Source organism: Tetrao urogallus (genome assembly GCF_951394365.1).
Source record: "Tetrao urogallus genome assembly, chromosome: 2".
Taxonomy (NCBI): Eukaryota; Metazoa; Chordata; class Aves; order Galliformes; family Phasianidae; genus Tetrao; species Tetrao urogallus.
The window spans coordinates 21,198,279-21,212,569 of NC_136814.1; the positions used below are offsets into that span (position 1 = coordinate 21,198,279).

General features: G+C 41.4%; 1 protein-coding gene across 1 annotated transcript; it reads left to right on the forward strand.

The window, feature by feature from the left end:
- Positions 1 to 1,917: 1,917 nt before the first annotated feature.
- On the forward strand, positions 1,918 to 12,135 carry ANGEL2 (angel homolog 2; the record flags this gene model as incomplete). The annotated part of the gene is made up of 8 exons (XM_079550293.1): positions 1,918 to 2,341; positions 2,929 to 3,182; positions 3,980 to 4,049; positions 5,047 to 5,468; positions 6,837 to 6,963; positions 7,622 to 7,682; positions 9,435 to 9,598; positions 11,981 to 12,135. 8 exons carry the CDS (start codon positions 1,918 to 1,920, stop codon positions 12,133 to 12,135), a joined length of 1,677 nt encoding a protein of 558 aa, XP_079406419.1.
- Positions 12,136 to 14,291: the final 2,156 nt, after the last annotated feature.

Below are 14,291 nucleotides of genomic sequence, written 5' to 3' on the forward strand. Positions count from 1 at the left end.
GAAATCTACTACACTCAAAGCAGCTAGAGGCAGGGAAAGCATTCAGCTGCAGTTTGCTTGGTCCCTGCACATCTTGAGGCATCTTTTGCCAACCCCTTCTAGCAGGCAGGAAACTGAGTAATGGACCATTTTGCTGAAGCACCATGGCTGTTCTCATGTTCAGCATAATCAATCAAAGCATTCCTCAGTGAGCCAGTAGCCTCAGATCACTGGGGAGTTTCCAAAGCTCAAATGATTCATGAAATACTTGGCTGCTAGTTACACACCAGTATTTGGGGGTACCTATTTCAAAGAATCTCTCTTTACATAGGTAGTATAGCCTAGATATACAAAATAATAATTAGAAGAGATTACATGTAATTAAGTGTTACTGGGTTATTAAAATTTACTTGGGGCAAAGTAAGAAATAATAACAAAATACAGAAGTGAAAAGATTTTCAATGTATGATTAAATTAATCTCTTACTTCTATTTTTTTGTTTACAGTTTCTGTGTTCACCAACATATGTTTCTTTTCTTAAAGGCTTACCTTAAAAAAAAAAACAAAAACAACTGTCCTCACAGCTACTGCACATCAGAATAAAGAAAATAATTACATGCTATGGGAAAATTCTCTCTGCTCCAGAAAATAACTGCCGTTGATGCTGCTGCCTACGGGTGTCTTTTCTGTCTCCAAAATATGCCTAGCACGTAAGAACAGCAGCATTTCATTTCTCTGAGAGCCGAAGGTGGCGCACAAGCTCCCACCCACTCGAATTCCTCACAGCAGGGCGGGCCGCCCACAACCAAGATGGCGCCTGCCGCCTCACCCCGCCCTGGGCCCAACCTGGCGGCGCGGCTTGGCGCCGGCCCTCCCGGAACCAAGATGGCGGCGGAACGGCAGGGCGGCCTTCGGACTACAAGTCCCACGGGCGAGCGGGCGTGGCCTAGCTAGCGCCCTCGCGAGGTAAGCGGCAGGCAGGGATTGTGGCGGCGGCGGCGGGCGGAGCTGGCGCTGCCCTGGAATGACCCCTTCTGGGGGAGCCAGGGCTCGGCGGAGCAGCTAGCGGGGCTCCGCAGGGCCGGGCCCGGCCCTGGGGCCGCCGTGAGGTAAAGAGCGGCGGGCGAGGATCAGGGTCTCGGGGTGCCGGGCCTGAGGGCGCCGTGAGGCCTCCGCCGGGCCTGGGTGTCGCGTCGGCCTCCCTTGGGCGGTGGGGCAGCTGCCGGGGGAAGAGGCCCGGAACCCGGGGGCGCCGCGTGCGGCTGCGGGAGGCCTGGCCGTGCCGGCCGGTTGCTTTAAGCGCCGTTGCGGTGCCCAGCGGAAGTCGGCGCAGGCGTGAGATTTCTTTGCTGTCTGTGGCGCCTGAAAGGAAGTGAGCATCCGTACCGTCTGTTTCCTTGTCGTCATGGCACGGTCCTTGTCAGCGCCTCTTTCAGCAAATTCCCGACTTCTTGCAAGTCGGTGCTTTTCTGACTCCTTTCTAATAGCCTTTTAAAGAAGCTCAAGCAGCACGCCGAGTGACTTCTTGTAAAAGTTGTCCTGCTGAGCGCTTGGAAGATGTGGCGTTGAATTCAACAAGGCGGAATTATTGATAGTTACTAAGAGGGAGAGTGTGAAAATTAAATGGCGCTTGTATCCTTTTCCCTCTTCCGCCTCAGTTCCTGAGGTCTCGCTTTGCGAGTCATCCTCCAGGTTAAGGTTTACATTTCTACATGTGCCAACTACATTTGAAATTCCAAGTAAGAGGTTGTAATGTGCAAGCGGTATCTAAAAATCTGATTCTTCTCTCGTGTAGTTGAACTAGAACTAATAGAAAAATGAATATCCTGTGTGTGTTAACTTGTAGAGAGGGGCTTTTATATTGCATTTGCAGCCTTCTATAGGCACATTTTGTTGGATTTAAGTAACAAAATGTACACTTTCATTGGTAGACACCCCATGCTGCCCCGTCATGTGCAGAGGCTGGGCCGAGACTGGATCACCCATGTCAACGGTTCTCAGGTATTTGCCTTTGGCAACCCAGTTCCCACCTGTATGAGATGGGCTGGACACTGCCCATGGGCCTCGTTCCCTCTTCCTGTTCCGGTTGATTTCTCAGCAAACTGGAGGCTCCCACCATTTTTTGGACCTTGGAGGCAATTTCAGAATTCTAATTGGCAGCTCGATAACTTCGCACAAAATTCTTGCTTTCACCTGCCTAACCCCACTATGAAATCTGAGGGAGAAGAACCACTGACAAAGAAGAGGAGGCTCAGCACCCAGCCAGATTCTCCAGCCCCAGAAGAACCAAACTTCTCTGAGCAGAAAGAAGCTTTATGTGTTTCTGTCTCACAAGATGAAAAAAGTGAGAGTAGTAAGAAAGGTAAAAGATGGTTTTTTGCTTCTTTGCCTTGTTTGAACTTGTGACAAGTCAGATGCAACATTGCCCACCTCTTTTGAGTTACTGTTTTTCTTGGCACCTCTCCCAGAAAACATCTGTTTTAAAAATGTTACAGTGTCACAAAGGTGCAGCATGACTTCTCTCCCACTATGAAAGTAATATTTGAAGCCTTGCTGAATTCATTGCAGATACATTACATTTAGGATGTAGGGGCAGGCAGTGATATAAGCCTGTGTCAGAGACTGGATTTGACTTCCTGGGACAGCAGCCTTCCTGCAAGGAAGAAGGAGCAAAGTGGGGTGGTATGGTATGACAGCAGCAATCTCCTTAGAACATGCCAGTTTCCTGTTTTCAAAGTAATTAGAAATGCAGGGCATATAACTGTTTTCTGCTGTGCTGTTTACGGATGCTTATATAAAGATCATCTTCAATGAAGATTCTAAATCACTGCTAATCAGATGAGCTTTTAGAATTGGTTAAGCGATTTCCAAGGCAAATAGTTGCTAGTAGAATGATTTCTAAGAGCAGTAAGAAGTCATGTGGTTTTCTGCTGCGTGTGTTTTTAACAGGAAATATCAAAAGACACTGGGAATATTTCTGTCAGCACAGCAGGACAATGAAAATCTTGGAAAGTGCAGAAACTGACCAAAGTAATAGAGAATGTGAAGCCAAATTCGATTTCACAGTCATGTCCTACAACATCCTCTCACAGAATTTGTTAGAAGATAACTCCCACCTGTACAAACACTGCAGACAACGTTTGTTAATCTGGACATACAGATTTCCCAACATTCTACAAGAAATCAAACAGCTGGACGCAGATGTGAGTAGAAAACAAGCACGTGGCTATTAATTAGAACGGATGAAATGAAATATTTATTAGAACTGATAGAAATGGGGTAGCCAATCCTTGATGGTTTTTAGTTTAGTGGATGGGCTGTCTTGTGAATCCAGCTGAGCTGTTGGTTATGTCATGCCTAACAGAAGTTCTGATTTATGATTTATAATGCATTACTTATGGTCCAAACTTAGAGGAAAAGCAAACTGTGCAGTATGCAATACTCATGGTTGCCTTTTGTCCCTGACTTCCTGGTCTTTTTGAAATGACTCCAATGTTCTGCTGACATGCAGCAAAATTATTTTTCAATATTAGAACCTTCTCTTCACAGAAATCTCCTTTTGTCTTTAATGCATGCTTTAATAGTGTGCAGTAAAGAAGGCACTGAATTTAAGAATAGTTTATGCAAGTATAGCTGAAGATCCACTCAGTCCAGCGTTGTGTCTTCAGCACATCTGATGATAGATGTAGAGTGGGAAAATAGGGCACCTTTCTCTATGGCAGTGTCAGATTCTGAACCTCTAGAGCTGAAGTCTGTGTCTTCAACTGTGCCAGAAATTATTTAGTGCGAAGGACATGCAAGACTGTATGGCTGGTTTTCATTGGCAAATATTTCATTTTAAGGTTTTGTTTTTGTTTTTAATGGGAGACTGAATCCTTTTGTAGGATTATGGGGCAAAAAAAAAAAAAATCTAACATCTTCTTGGTTTTGTCTGAACGTACAGAGGCTGCCAACAGAGAGACAAAGTGATACTTTTGTTGTAAACTTTTTTTTGCCTCAGGTACTTTGTTTACAAGAAGTCCAAGAAGACCACTATAGGAAAGAGATCAAGTCAAGTTTGGAATCCTTGGGTATGATGAAAATCTTATGGCCAGTACGGTTGTTTTTTTTTTTTTTTAATCACTGACATGCTTCACAGGTAATATCCAGAAAAAAAGCCTTTGTTATGCAAGTCTACTTTCGCTGATGTGACTTGTGGTTTATATTTTGGGTTGTTTGGTTTATTTATTTATTTTTTTCTCTAACATGAATAGAGAAGAAGATGCTTGGTATCTTAAACTATTTAAATGCTTATACACTGTGAAAGGTATTGGACCAAATTTCCTGCAGCATTTAAACTGAAGTTGGGACAGAATGCTTCTTGTGTTCCTTACTGAACCATATTTTGAAGCCTTCATTAGTGAAGTCTAATGATTGCTAGTGATACTTGATTACTTATGTATGGTTAGTTATGTTAAATAATTTCTCACTTAAAGAATACTGGATAAATACAGTACTAAAAACTTACATTTTTACATTTCTAGCTGAAATTTATTTGGGGCAGTTAATACTGAACTATTTCCTGACTTGAAGATGGCAGCTCAATGCCATCTTAAAACAATTATTTTTGAAAAATGAGATACTGGGGATGATCCCCATCAACTTGAAAGATAAACAGGAACTAAGTTTTACATAAGTTTCTTTTTATCGGGACCCAGTTGTTTTGGTATTTCTGTCAGAAGCCATTCAGGCCTGAGTTTCTCTTAGGGAGTTTGTGATGGATATTGTTTAGGAACTCTGCTCTTAGCTTTGTATTTAGTGACACCAAATAATTCCCATTGAAGTCATCTGTCCTCCAAAATAACATAAGCATCAGAAAATTTAACCTCAAAAGATGCAGAGTTCAATGATGAACATTAAAGAAAGGAATGTAAAGAGTGCAGTGAACTTCCCTTAGGCTTCCTTACTTCAGACTGAGTCTTTACTGCTGTGGGAGGGGCAAAAGTAGTGTGAAGTGTAACTTTTTTTTTTTTGTAATGAATCTGTATTGTTTTAATAGTATTCTGTTCTTAATTATCTTTCTTGCAGGGTATCACTGTGAGTACAAAATGCGGACAGGAAGAAAACCCGATGGCTGTGCTATTTGCTTCAAAACTTCTAAATTTAGCCTGATGTCATCAAATCCCGTGGAGTTTTTTCGCCGTGATATTCCACTCTTGGACAGAGACAACGTTGGACTAGTCTTACTTTTGCAGCCTAAATTTCCATGTAAAACTAACGCTGCCATCTGTATAGCTAACACGCATCTGCTGTATAACCCGAGGAGAGGGGATATCAAACTGACCCAACTTGCAATGCTCCTGGCAGAGATTGCTAGCGTCGCCCCTCAGAAGAATGGTATCTTCTGCCCAATTATCATCTGTGGTGACTTCAATTCTGTTCCTGGTTCTCCGCTGTACAGATTTATAAAGGAAGGGAAGTTAAATTATGAAGGACTTGCTATAGGGAAGGTAAGCTTTTCATTTCTTACCTGGAAAAAAGTTGATTCTGATTAAAGAGAATTGCTAGAAATTTGCTGTGGAGTTAAGCCTGGGTTTGTTAGCTGTGCCTTACAGGATGTTGTATCTGCCTCTATCACTCTAAAATGAAAAATCTGCCGAACAAATTAATTGTTCTTAAAATGCAGTTATCCACAGGATGATTGTGTCACTGTTTGTCAGTGCTCTGGTCTTTAAGCAGGAGAAAACAACCACTTAATCAATTGCATATTGTTCTCTCTGAGAAGATGACTTTTGTTTTAGATGAGCTTTGAATTACAGTGGTTAGAATAATTGTAAAAATCAAATATGGGATTGGGTGCTGAGGCTAAACTGTTTCAGGTTAGATGGTTTTCTTTGTAAATTCTTGTGTGCCATAGCTCTTGGATATGTCAAAAACTATTTAATAGGAAGCACAGAACTGTGTACAATGAGAAAATAGGGAAACAGCCTCAGTGGTGTTTGTTGCCAGTGGGTAGTTGTTTTTAGCCCGTCTTTGTCCTTACTTGATCCCAGAATAAGCATAAAAAAGATAAAATAAGATTCTGCTAGGGAGATGTCTATACTCAATCCTATTACATTGCAAACAGTATTCTCAGTAATCTCAGCTTCGTGTCACAACAGCTATCTTGGAAAATTAGGTAGCTGCAAAAAAAAATCTTGATAGGAGTAAACAGAGGGAATGATGAGACTCCACTGGAGTACTGTGTTCAGCTCTGGGCCCCCAGCACAGGAAGGATGTGCACCTGTTTTAGTGGTCCAGAGGAGAGCATGAGGATGCTCAGAGGGCTGGAATACCTCTCTTGTGAAGAAAGGCTGAGGGAGTTGGGCTGGTCAGCCTGGAAAAGGCTGCAGGGAGACCTCACTGTGGCCCTCCACTGTTTACAGGGGTTCAACAAGAAAGATGGGGAGAAACACTTTATCAGGGAGTGTTGTGATAGAACAAGAGGTAATGATTTAAACTGAAAGAAGTTAGGTTTAGATAAAAGCTTTTCACAGAGAGGTGGCAAAGCAGTGGCACAGCTGCCCAGAGAAGCTGAGGTGCCCCATCCCTGCAGGCAGTCATGGCTGGGTTGTGTGGGCCCTGGGCAGCTGAGCTGGGGGCAGCCCTGCCCATGGCTGAGGGCTGGGGCTGGGTGATTTTTAAGGTCCCTTCCAACCCAAGCTGTTCTATGATCGGGAGAATTCACTGTTTTTTATAATGGCTTGTTAAGTTTCTATAAAATGCTTATTCTAAGGGGCTGTTTTTTGCTTACATTTTTAATGTACAGAAAATGCGTGGTCACGTCAGGGGTTTTTTTTAATCAAATTTCTTCTGAAAAATCGTGTTGTCTTTCTTAGGTCTCTGGACAAGAACAGTTTCCAAGGGGACAAAGAATCTTATCTATTCCAATTTGGCCCAAAAAATTAGGTATTTCACAAAACTGTGTGTATGAAATAAAACAGAAGCAAAAAGAAGATGATGCAGGTCAGTTTCGGGATTGATGGATTTTGTGGTCCTTTGAAAGCATCCTTCAGGAAGCACTGAAAAACAGATAATCTTTTATAGCAGAAGGGGAAAAATAGCCTTGAGTTTGCACAAACTTACTGTTGGGCTTGTTTGAGTGTAAGGTTGTTTGTTCACGTGTGAATTTGAATATTGTACAAGATAAGCATTTCCAGATTTAAATCTTTGAGAAGACACAGAATTTGCCATTCAGGAGCTGACAGATAATCACATCAGGATTACTGTGTTTGCATCAGGAAAACTGCTTGTGCTGTGACAGGGAGAAGAGAGAGGAATGCAGCATGTAGCATCAGCCTACGTTCTGCTCCAGTGTTCATGTATTACAGTAAGAGTATCTCACGAGACAAATGGGAAAAGAAAGTGATTCCTTGTTGAATGGTATTGCATCTTTCATCCACCTTTTGTGTGCGTCAGACAGAACAATTTGAAATAATGTGATGTAGGGAATCTAAATAATGGAACAGAGTAATGCAGTCCAGTTTTGTGAATTGTACCTTGCTTGCCACAAGAAATAAACATACTTACAGATATTCAGATATTCTGTTGTAGCTTTTCAGTATTATAGTCTCACCTACATCCTACTCTTTGAATGTAAACTGAATGTATTTTTATTTGACAGGAGAAAAAACAGAGGAAGCAACATCGGATAACACCAAAGAGATTGTAATAGCATCTGAAAAGTACGTGTTGTTGGGGAGAAGGTGCATTCCTTTGACTGGATCTTGGATATCTGGGGGGGAAAGAGGGGGCTGTATTGGTTTTGTTTTTAGACCAGACTTGTATTTGATTTCAGACATGGATATAAGATGCACACTGATCCCAATCTGCCCATCTGGCAAAATAATCAGTAGACTGCTGTGAAGAAACAGGTGTTTGTTTGTTTGTTTTTTTAGAGGAAGAATATACTTGCCTTTACCAAACTGGGAAAAGCATATAAAATAAAGCAAAAGAGAAGGAAGCTCCTTTAATGGTCTGTGTGTGATGTCAGGCTCTAAGTTAGCCATGTCTTATCAGAATTGAGATCTTGGTATCACTGCTAATAGATTGAAACCTCTAGTAATCAAAAAGGCAAGGAATAACTGTTCTGAGGAAGGGAGTTGATAACAGTACAGAAAATGGAATGCTACAGTGTAAATAAATCTGTATCATGCCACATGTTGAAGACTGCTTGCAGGTTTTTGCTTCATCTTATAAAGGAAATGAAGTAACAAGGATGATCAAAGTCATTGGAATAGCTTTGATCTGAAGAGTGACTAAATGGACTTGGGTCTCTTGATTTAGAAAAAAAAAAAAAAGCTGGGAGGGAATTAACTGGAAAATCATTTAGAGCAAGCAGAACATGAGCAAATATTGAAGGGTTAAGTAGAGAATATACTCACTGTGACAAATTTCCAGGCAGTAGATATAAAACACACAAACACTCTTTGCTTTCAGCAGAAGTAAAACCAACTGCTGAACAACACCGCACAAGTACTTGAGCAATGGTAAGGAAAAGTCATGGAAGAAAAAGCTGTTGTACACGACTTAATCGGTGTAGATGCAATGATTGTTGGCTAGGCTGTGAGTCACAGGACTGCTGAATGTTTAACCAGATCTCACTCCCTGCTTAACCATTTGGCACTGGCTGGTGTCAGGCTGTTAGGGCGGGCTGCACTGTCTCAGGAAAGCTGCGCTTCTGCTAAACATAGATGGAAAAGGTCATCAAAACACAGGATGCAGAAGTCCACAGAAGCTGCAACGTATAACTGTTGGCAGTAGAATCAGTTGAAAAGAGGAACTTATTCCCCATCCATTTCTAGAGCAGAAATTGTTGCTTTCTTGTATTGTACCCACTGCCATCCAGGCTGATTTAATTGTAAAAACAATAGCAAAACATTTTATTTTAACCAGAACATATTGAAGATCAGGTTTAAAATGCAGCCATGCAGGGCAAGGCGGTACAGCTGAGGAAAGGGTGATTTGCTGAGCCGATGGGAGCAAATGGCTGGGATAGAGAGAAGAGCTCTTCTGCTGAAAGGTGCAATTGTGCCTTTTTCTTTCAGAATTGAATACATACATGAGATGAGATGAACTGAAGAGGAACAGACAGGCTGCTGATGAGGAAAGGCAGAACAGGAGCCTGAGTAGAGGAAAGTTTAGGTATAGCCTAACTTGAAAACACTCAAGTTTTAGTTCAGGAAAAAAAAAAACCAACATTGATTTCTTTACATACAGTAAGGCATGGGTAGAGATGAGTTTCACAGTCTTGCCCTTTCTCATAAGCTATTCTTATATAAACATTTCTAGCACAAAAAGCGATGAGACTGATTGCTTGAGGAAAACACCAGTTTGCTTGCATATCCAGATGTTTATTTTGTTTGAACAAGAAACATTTGATGGCTTTTTCTAGGAAATGCAAGAAAATAAAATGTTTTTCTTTTGATTCCATCTAGATTATCCTCAAAATTACAGCACCGTTTTAAGTTGTCTTCAGTCTATTCTCACTACTTCCCTGAAAATGGGCTGCCAGAAGTAACAACTTGTCACTCCCGAAGCGCAGTCACTGTGGATTATATTTTCTATTCTGCAGCAAATGATGATTCTGTTGCCCAACCAGGTAAAGAAACCAACTTCTAATTATTTTTTAGAGATGCTAAAAGGGAACTTCCAGATCTGGTTGTAAGGGAAACGTGATAATTTGATCCATATCGAGTACCTCAGAGGTATGGCTGCCTTGTCAACCTACCACAGCTGGAATGGGCAAACTCTTTCACCTAGAGAAACATTCTTGTAGTTCCCCTCTCAGCATGGAAACCAAGAGCTAAGGCTACAGAAAATCAGTGACGTAAATAGCACTTGGAAAATACTGTTGACTCCTGGAGGATCTGAGTGGCCAGACCTACAACAAAGTCGTTTTTCCAATCATTCAGTCAATAAAATGGCAATTTTATTAACACGTGCCAAAGCTGCTAAATGAACTGCTTCCTAGAAAATTACTTTTCAGATAGTCTTGGTGTAATTAATGTCAAGTGAATGGCCTTTCCTCTGAGAGGAGGCGCAGGCAGAAGCCCAGTTGCCACTCTCCTGATTGCAGTTGCAGCTAAAACTCACCAGATGGTGCAAGAAAGATGCAGTGCCTCTGTGGGCGCTTTTCCTGGTGGGGAACTGCACTGCTTTGATCGTAGTTGTGTGTTAGTGTGGTGCTGCTGAGCAGCAGACTTTTCACGTTACAGTTAGCTGAGTGTCTTATGCCATTATCAGCCATGAGTGCACAGCGCAGTGCCATCAGATAAATGGCTCTGCAGAACTCTGAGCAAAGAAACCTGGATTCTAATCCTGCTCCCAGTGCAGATTGCCACTGATTTTTGTGGATTGACGTTGTTCTTGGTAACTGAAATGAAAACTGCACCTTCATCTCTCATGCTTTGGGTCTAGATCATTAACATTCATTGAGTGAATGTACCGAAGTCTTGTCTGTTGTAACGCATACAGCAAATGAAAAGCATCTCTAGAAGAGTCTCTAAATTCCTCCCGAGTTCTGTGTTCTGAGTGCTCTGTGACTTAAAAATGTATGGTATGCTTACCCAAGAACTTAGTTTGGTGTTCTGGAAATGTTTCTGTGAAAAGGGAGTTAGTACTTACCTGGGTGCTGCAGGATTTGATTTGGTTGCTTCCAAAGTGCATGCCCTGAGCTGGCATGAATCACTGCATACAGACCACGCTCTCTGTAGCAATGAACTGCTGCTTTGTAGAAGTGCAGGTGCTGCCAAATAATACATTTGGCTCAAGAGCTGAGCAGACATGTGCTCTAAAGACACTGAGATATTTTTACAGCAAGAAGGATTTCCTTCAAGGCAGCAGAAAGCAGCTGCTGGGTTGTGAGAGGCCTGGTAAGCTAGTAGTTTGCAAAGGGGGTGAAGATCCTGAACTCTGCAAGGAGTTTAGCAATTGCTGGGTGATCCTTTACATAGTTCTACTTGTAAGCCAGCCCTTAAAAGATTCAGCTGGAATTTCTGAAATCAGCTGATCATACACATTCATTGCATGCACATTTTTGTCAAAAGTTGCAGCTGCTGTTTTGGGCCATTCCTGAAAAGCTCTCAGCTCCCTCCGTAGTATCTCTGTGCAACCAACAGGTAGGGGTGCAGAATAGTCTGCTCTCTCAAGGAGACAGCTCAAGAACTCTAAAAGTTTGATGCAACATAAAGGATCTCGTTCTCAATAGAATTTCTTAATGCAAAAAAAATCTTCTTGCTGCTGCTGATTGCTTTGTAGTTTGTTTGTTTATTTGTTTTTAATGAGGACACATGTTAAATATACTGTAATAATAATAATAATAATAAAGTTGTAAAAAAGCTATCATTTGTCTTCCCCTCTACCATGACCAATGTGATGCTTTTACTCTGGGGGAGAGGGGGAGGAGGTTTGGTACTTCTAAGATTTCTTTTAAGGCTATGATAAAAAGTTAGCAGGAAACACTGGGAAAGATCCATTTCTTATGACAAGCAATTAGGAATGAAGATGCTAAAATGCTTTCATCCTCAGCAGAGAGAGTATTGTCTGCCTGCTGGAGAACTGCATGCTTGAGGATATAGAAATGTTGTGTGTCCCAGTAAATCTCATGAGATTCTTAATTTTGCAAATGTCAGTTCTGTACAGCCATGCTGCTGCGCTAAGGAATAAGACTGGATTGTATCAGGGTTTTTTCAGGGAAGGTACAATGGACAAATAAATCCCTTTCCCTTCTTACCTCAGCTCCCCCTCCTGCAAAGTGCAGGGGCTGTGTCCTGAGTACTGCAGCTCTTGTGGGAGCAAGCCCTTCTGTGTGGGAACAGTAATAGATTGAAAAAATTCCAAACCATCTTGTTTGGTTATTGTTCCATACAAAACCACAGACTGTCATGTTCTGTTCTTTCTGAAAATGTATGAATGCCATCTATTACTTTTTTTTTTTACTTTAGTCTACACTGAATGTTTTTGTCTGTTTGTTTTCACTTAGGAACAGAGGATTCTCTTCACGGAGGTCTGAAGCTCCTCGGAAGGCTGGCACTTCTAACAGAGAAAGATCTCTGGACTGTTAACGGTCTTCCCAATGAAAATAACTCCTCTGACCACCTGCCGTTGCTTGCAGAGTTCAGGCTCGTTGAATGGTAACACCCAAAGGACCTCCCATGTAGCTACAGTTATTCCTACCTTTTCTCTTAATGTGATTTTTATTTTTTAAAGTTAGTTTGAGCACTGCCGGTTCGGTTTAAATGTTTTGCTTGCATGCTGATTTGGTAGTGCTGGCTAAAGTAGACTTTTTAAAGAGACTTTTTTTAAGAGTTTGAATTACTTTATGAAGTCTTTGAGGCAAAAAAAAAAAAAAAAAGTTTACATGAGCTCCCTCTTTGATAATGGAAAACATCTGCCAGTCTTAAAATGGCATTATTTTTCACAGAAATGCTGTAAATGGTCTTTGTTGTAAATCTGAGTAAAACTGATTATTCTCTGAGAACTGTGCATTTCTTCAAGGAAAGGGGAGAGTTTGTGTGCACGTCAAATTTTGTAATGAGCTGGAAATAATATTTTATTGTGGAGTTACTTTTGAGCCACTTTCTTCTGAGTACCTCTGCAAACGGATTTAACAGGAAGAGAGAGGTAAAGTAGGTCTTAAGCAGCCCTTGTCTGGCACTCAGAGAAGTATTTGCTTAAAGCCTCAGCTCTTTCACAGGACAGGTTTCATGTCAGTTCCAGTCTCTTTTCCAATCTCTTCTATGGCAGGAAGTACTTCCATAGGCCATTCCAAACATGCTGTAGGGCGGGTCTGAATCTCAAATTTTACACTAATTTAAAAGCAAATGCTTTGGATGTGCTCAACTCTGACCTTCTCTATTTGCCTTGTATTTAAATACTGTGTCAGTGTGACGTTTTAAAATGACTTGGGTATTCTCTGGAATAACACAACCTGGACACTTACCAATAATAGCCAGTGTTAGACAAGACAAAAAGTAACCCTAAGTCACTACAAAGACTACCATGATATTTTATTGAAGTCTCACACTGTGCGTAAGCATACAAGTAATGAAAAAAAACAAAGAACAGCATGCATGTTTTCTACATTATTTGACCATTTTGCAGTAAGGTAACAAAACAGCCACTAGAACCACCATTAAGACAAATGCCATAATAAGCAAGTTTCAAGAGAAATTTTCAGTTGAACAAGAACCACCTCAGAACGGCTCTGTAGCATAAAAGAGCTTCAGTATAAGTTAGAGGCTAAGAAGAAATAACTCAGATTGCTCTGGACCCTGGTAATAGATATATACCAACCATTGATTCTTGAGTTAAAGAGTAGTAAACTGTGGTTCCATAGAAAAAGCTAGAAACATACCAGATACCCTCATGCTATATGATACAGCTGATCACCATGTCAGTTTTCCCACAGTATTTTACCCATGAGAAATCTAAAAGACACAAGAAGAAAACTGTCACAAGACACTGAGCAGCACAAAGTGTAAACCAAAGTCTGTAGCTGATGTCAAATTACACAAGAATTTCTACTAAAAAAAATTCTTCCCTCTCTTCAACTTCACCCCTGAACCAAAATTCCTATTGTGAACAGAGGAGTGAAAAAGGGTGGGGAAAGAGGGATGAGAAAGGCCTCCCTGTCACTGATCAAGTCATCTTGTATAAGGAAGTATAATACATTTGAAAGGCCTTTTTTCCAGGCCTTGTGAAGAATGATTACCGAAGAGCGTTTTGCTGTTTGTAGAAGCTTGCTGGGTCTCTGTTGGCTTTCTATCCTAGGGAGATGAGTTCACTGACTCTTCTGAGCAAGCAGTGAGGTTTGGGTATATGCACTCATTTCCTTCTGTTTTCATTCGTTTCCTGGCTGATGCAGGAAGGGTTCTAGGAGCTTACATCATTCCATTTCATTCAGTATTACTGTCACTGTGTTAGAATGTCCTGTCTTCCACAAGATTCCAAAACAAGTGCGTGCCCAGAAGAGGAGGTACACAAGGACCACGGCAGTATAATCCATAAGCACAGCACAAAGGGTAGAGGCTGGATGTTTGGAATAATCCAGTTTCTACTTAGGCACCTAATGAAATATTTTCATGAATGCAGCGCTCGAATGCTTCCAGAGAACTTCATTCATGTGAAAGGCATGAAAGTCTCTTACCAAGTCACTTGTGAACACTGCCATCCATCACAGGTCCTTAGCCAAGTCTCACAGCGGAAGGGCAGAGAGGGAAGAAGCAGACAAGCCTGGTTCTTGGTTATTTCAGACACACCATGTATTTTATTGCTGAACTTGTTCCAATACA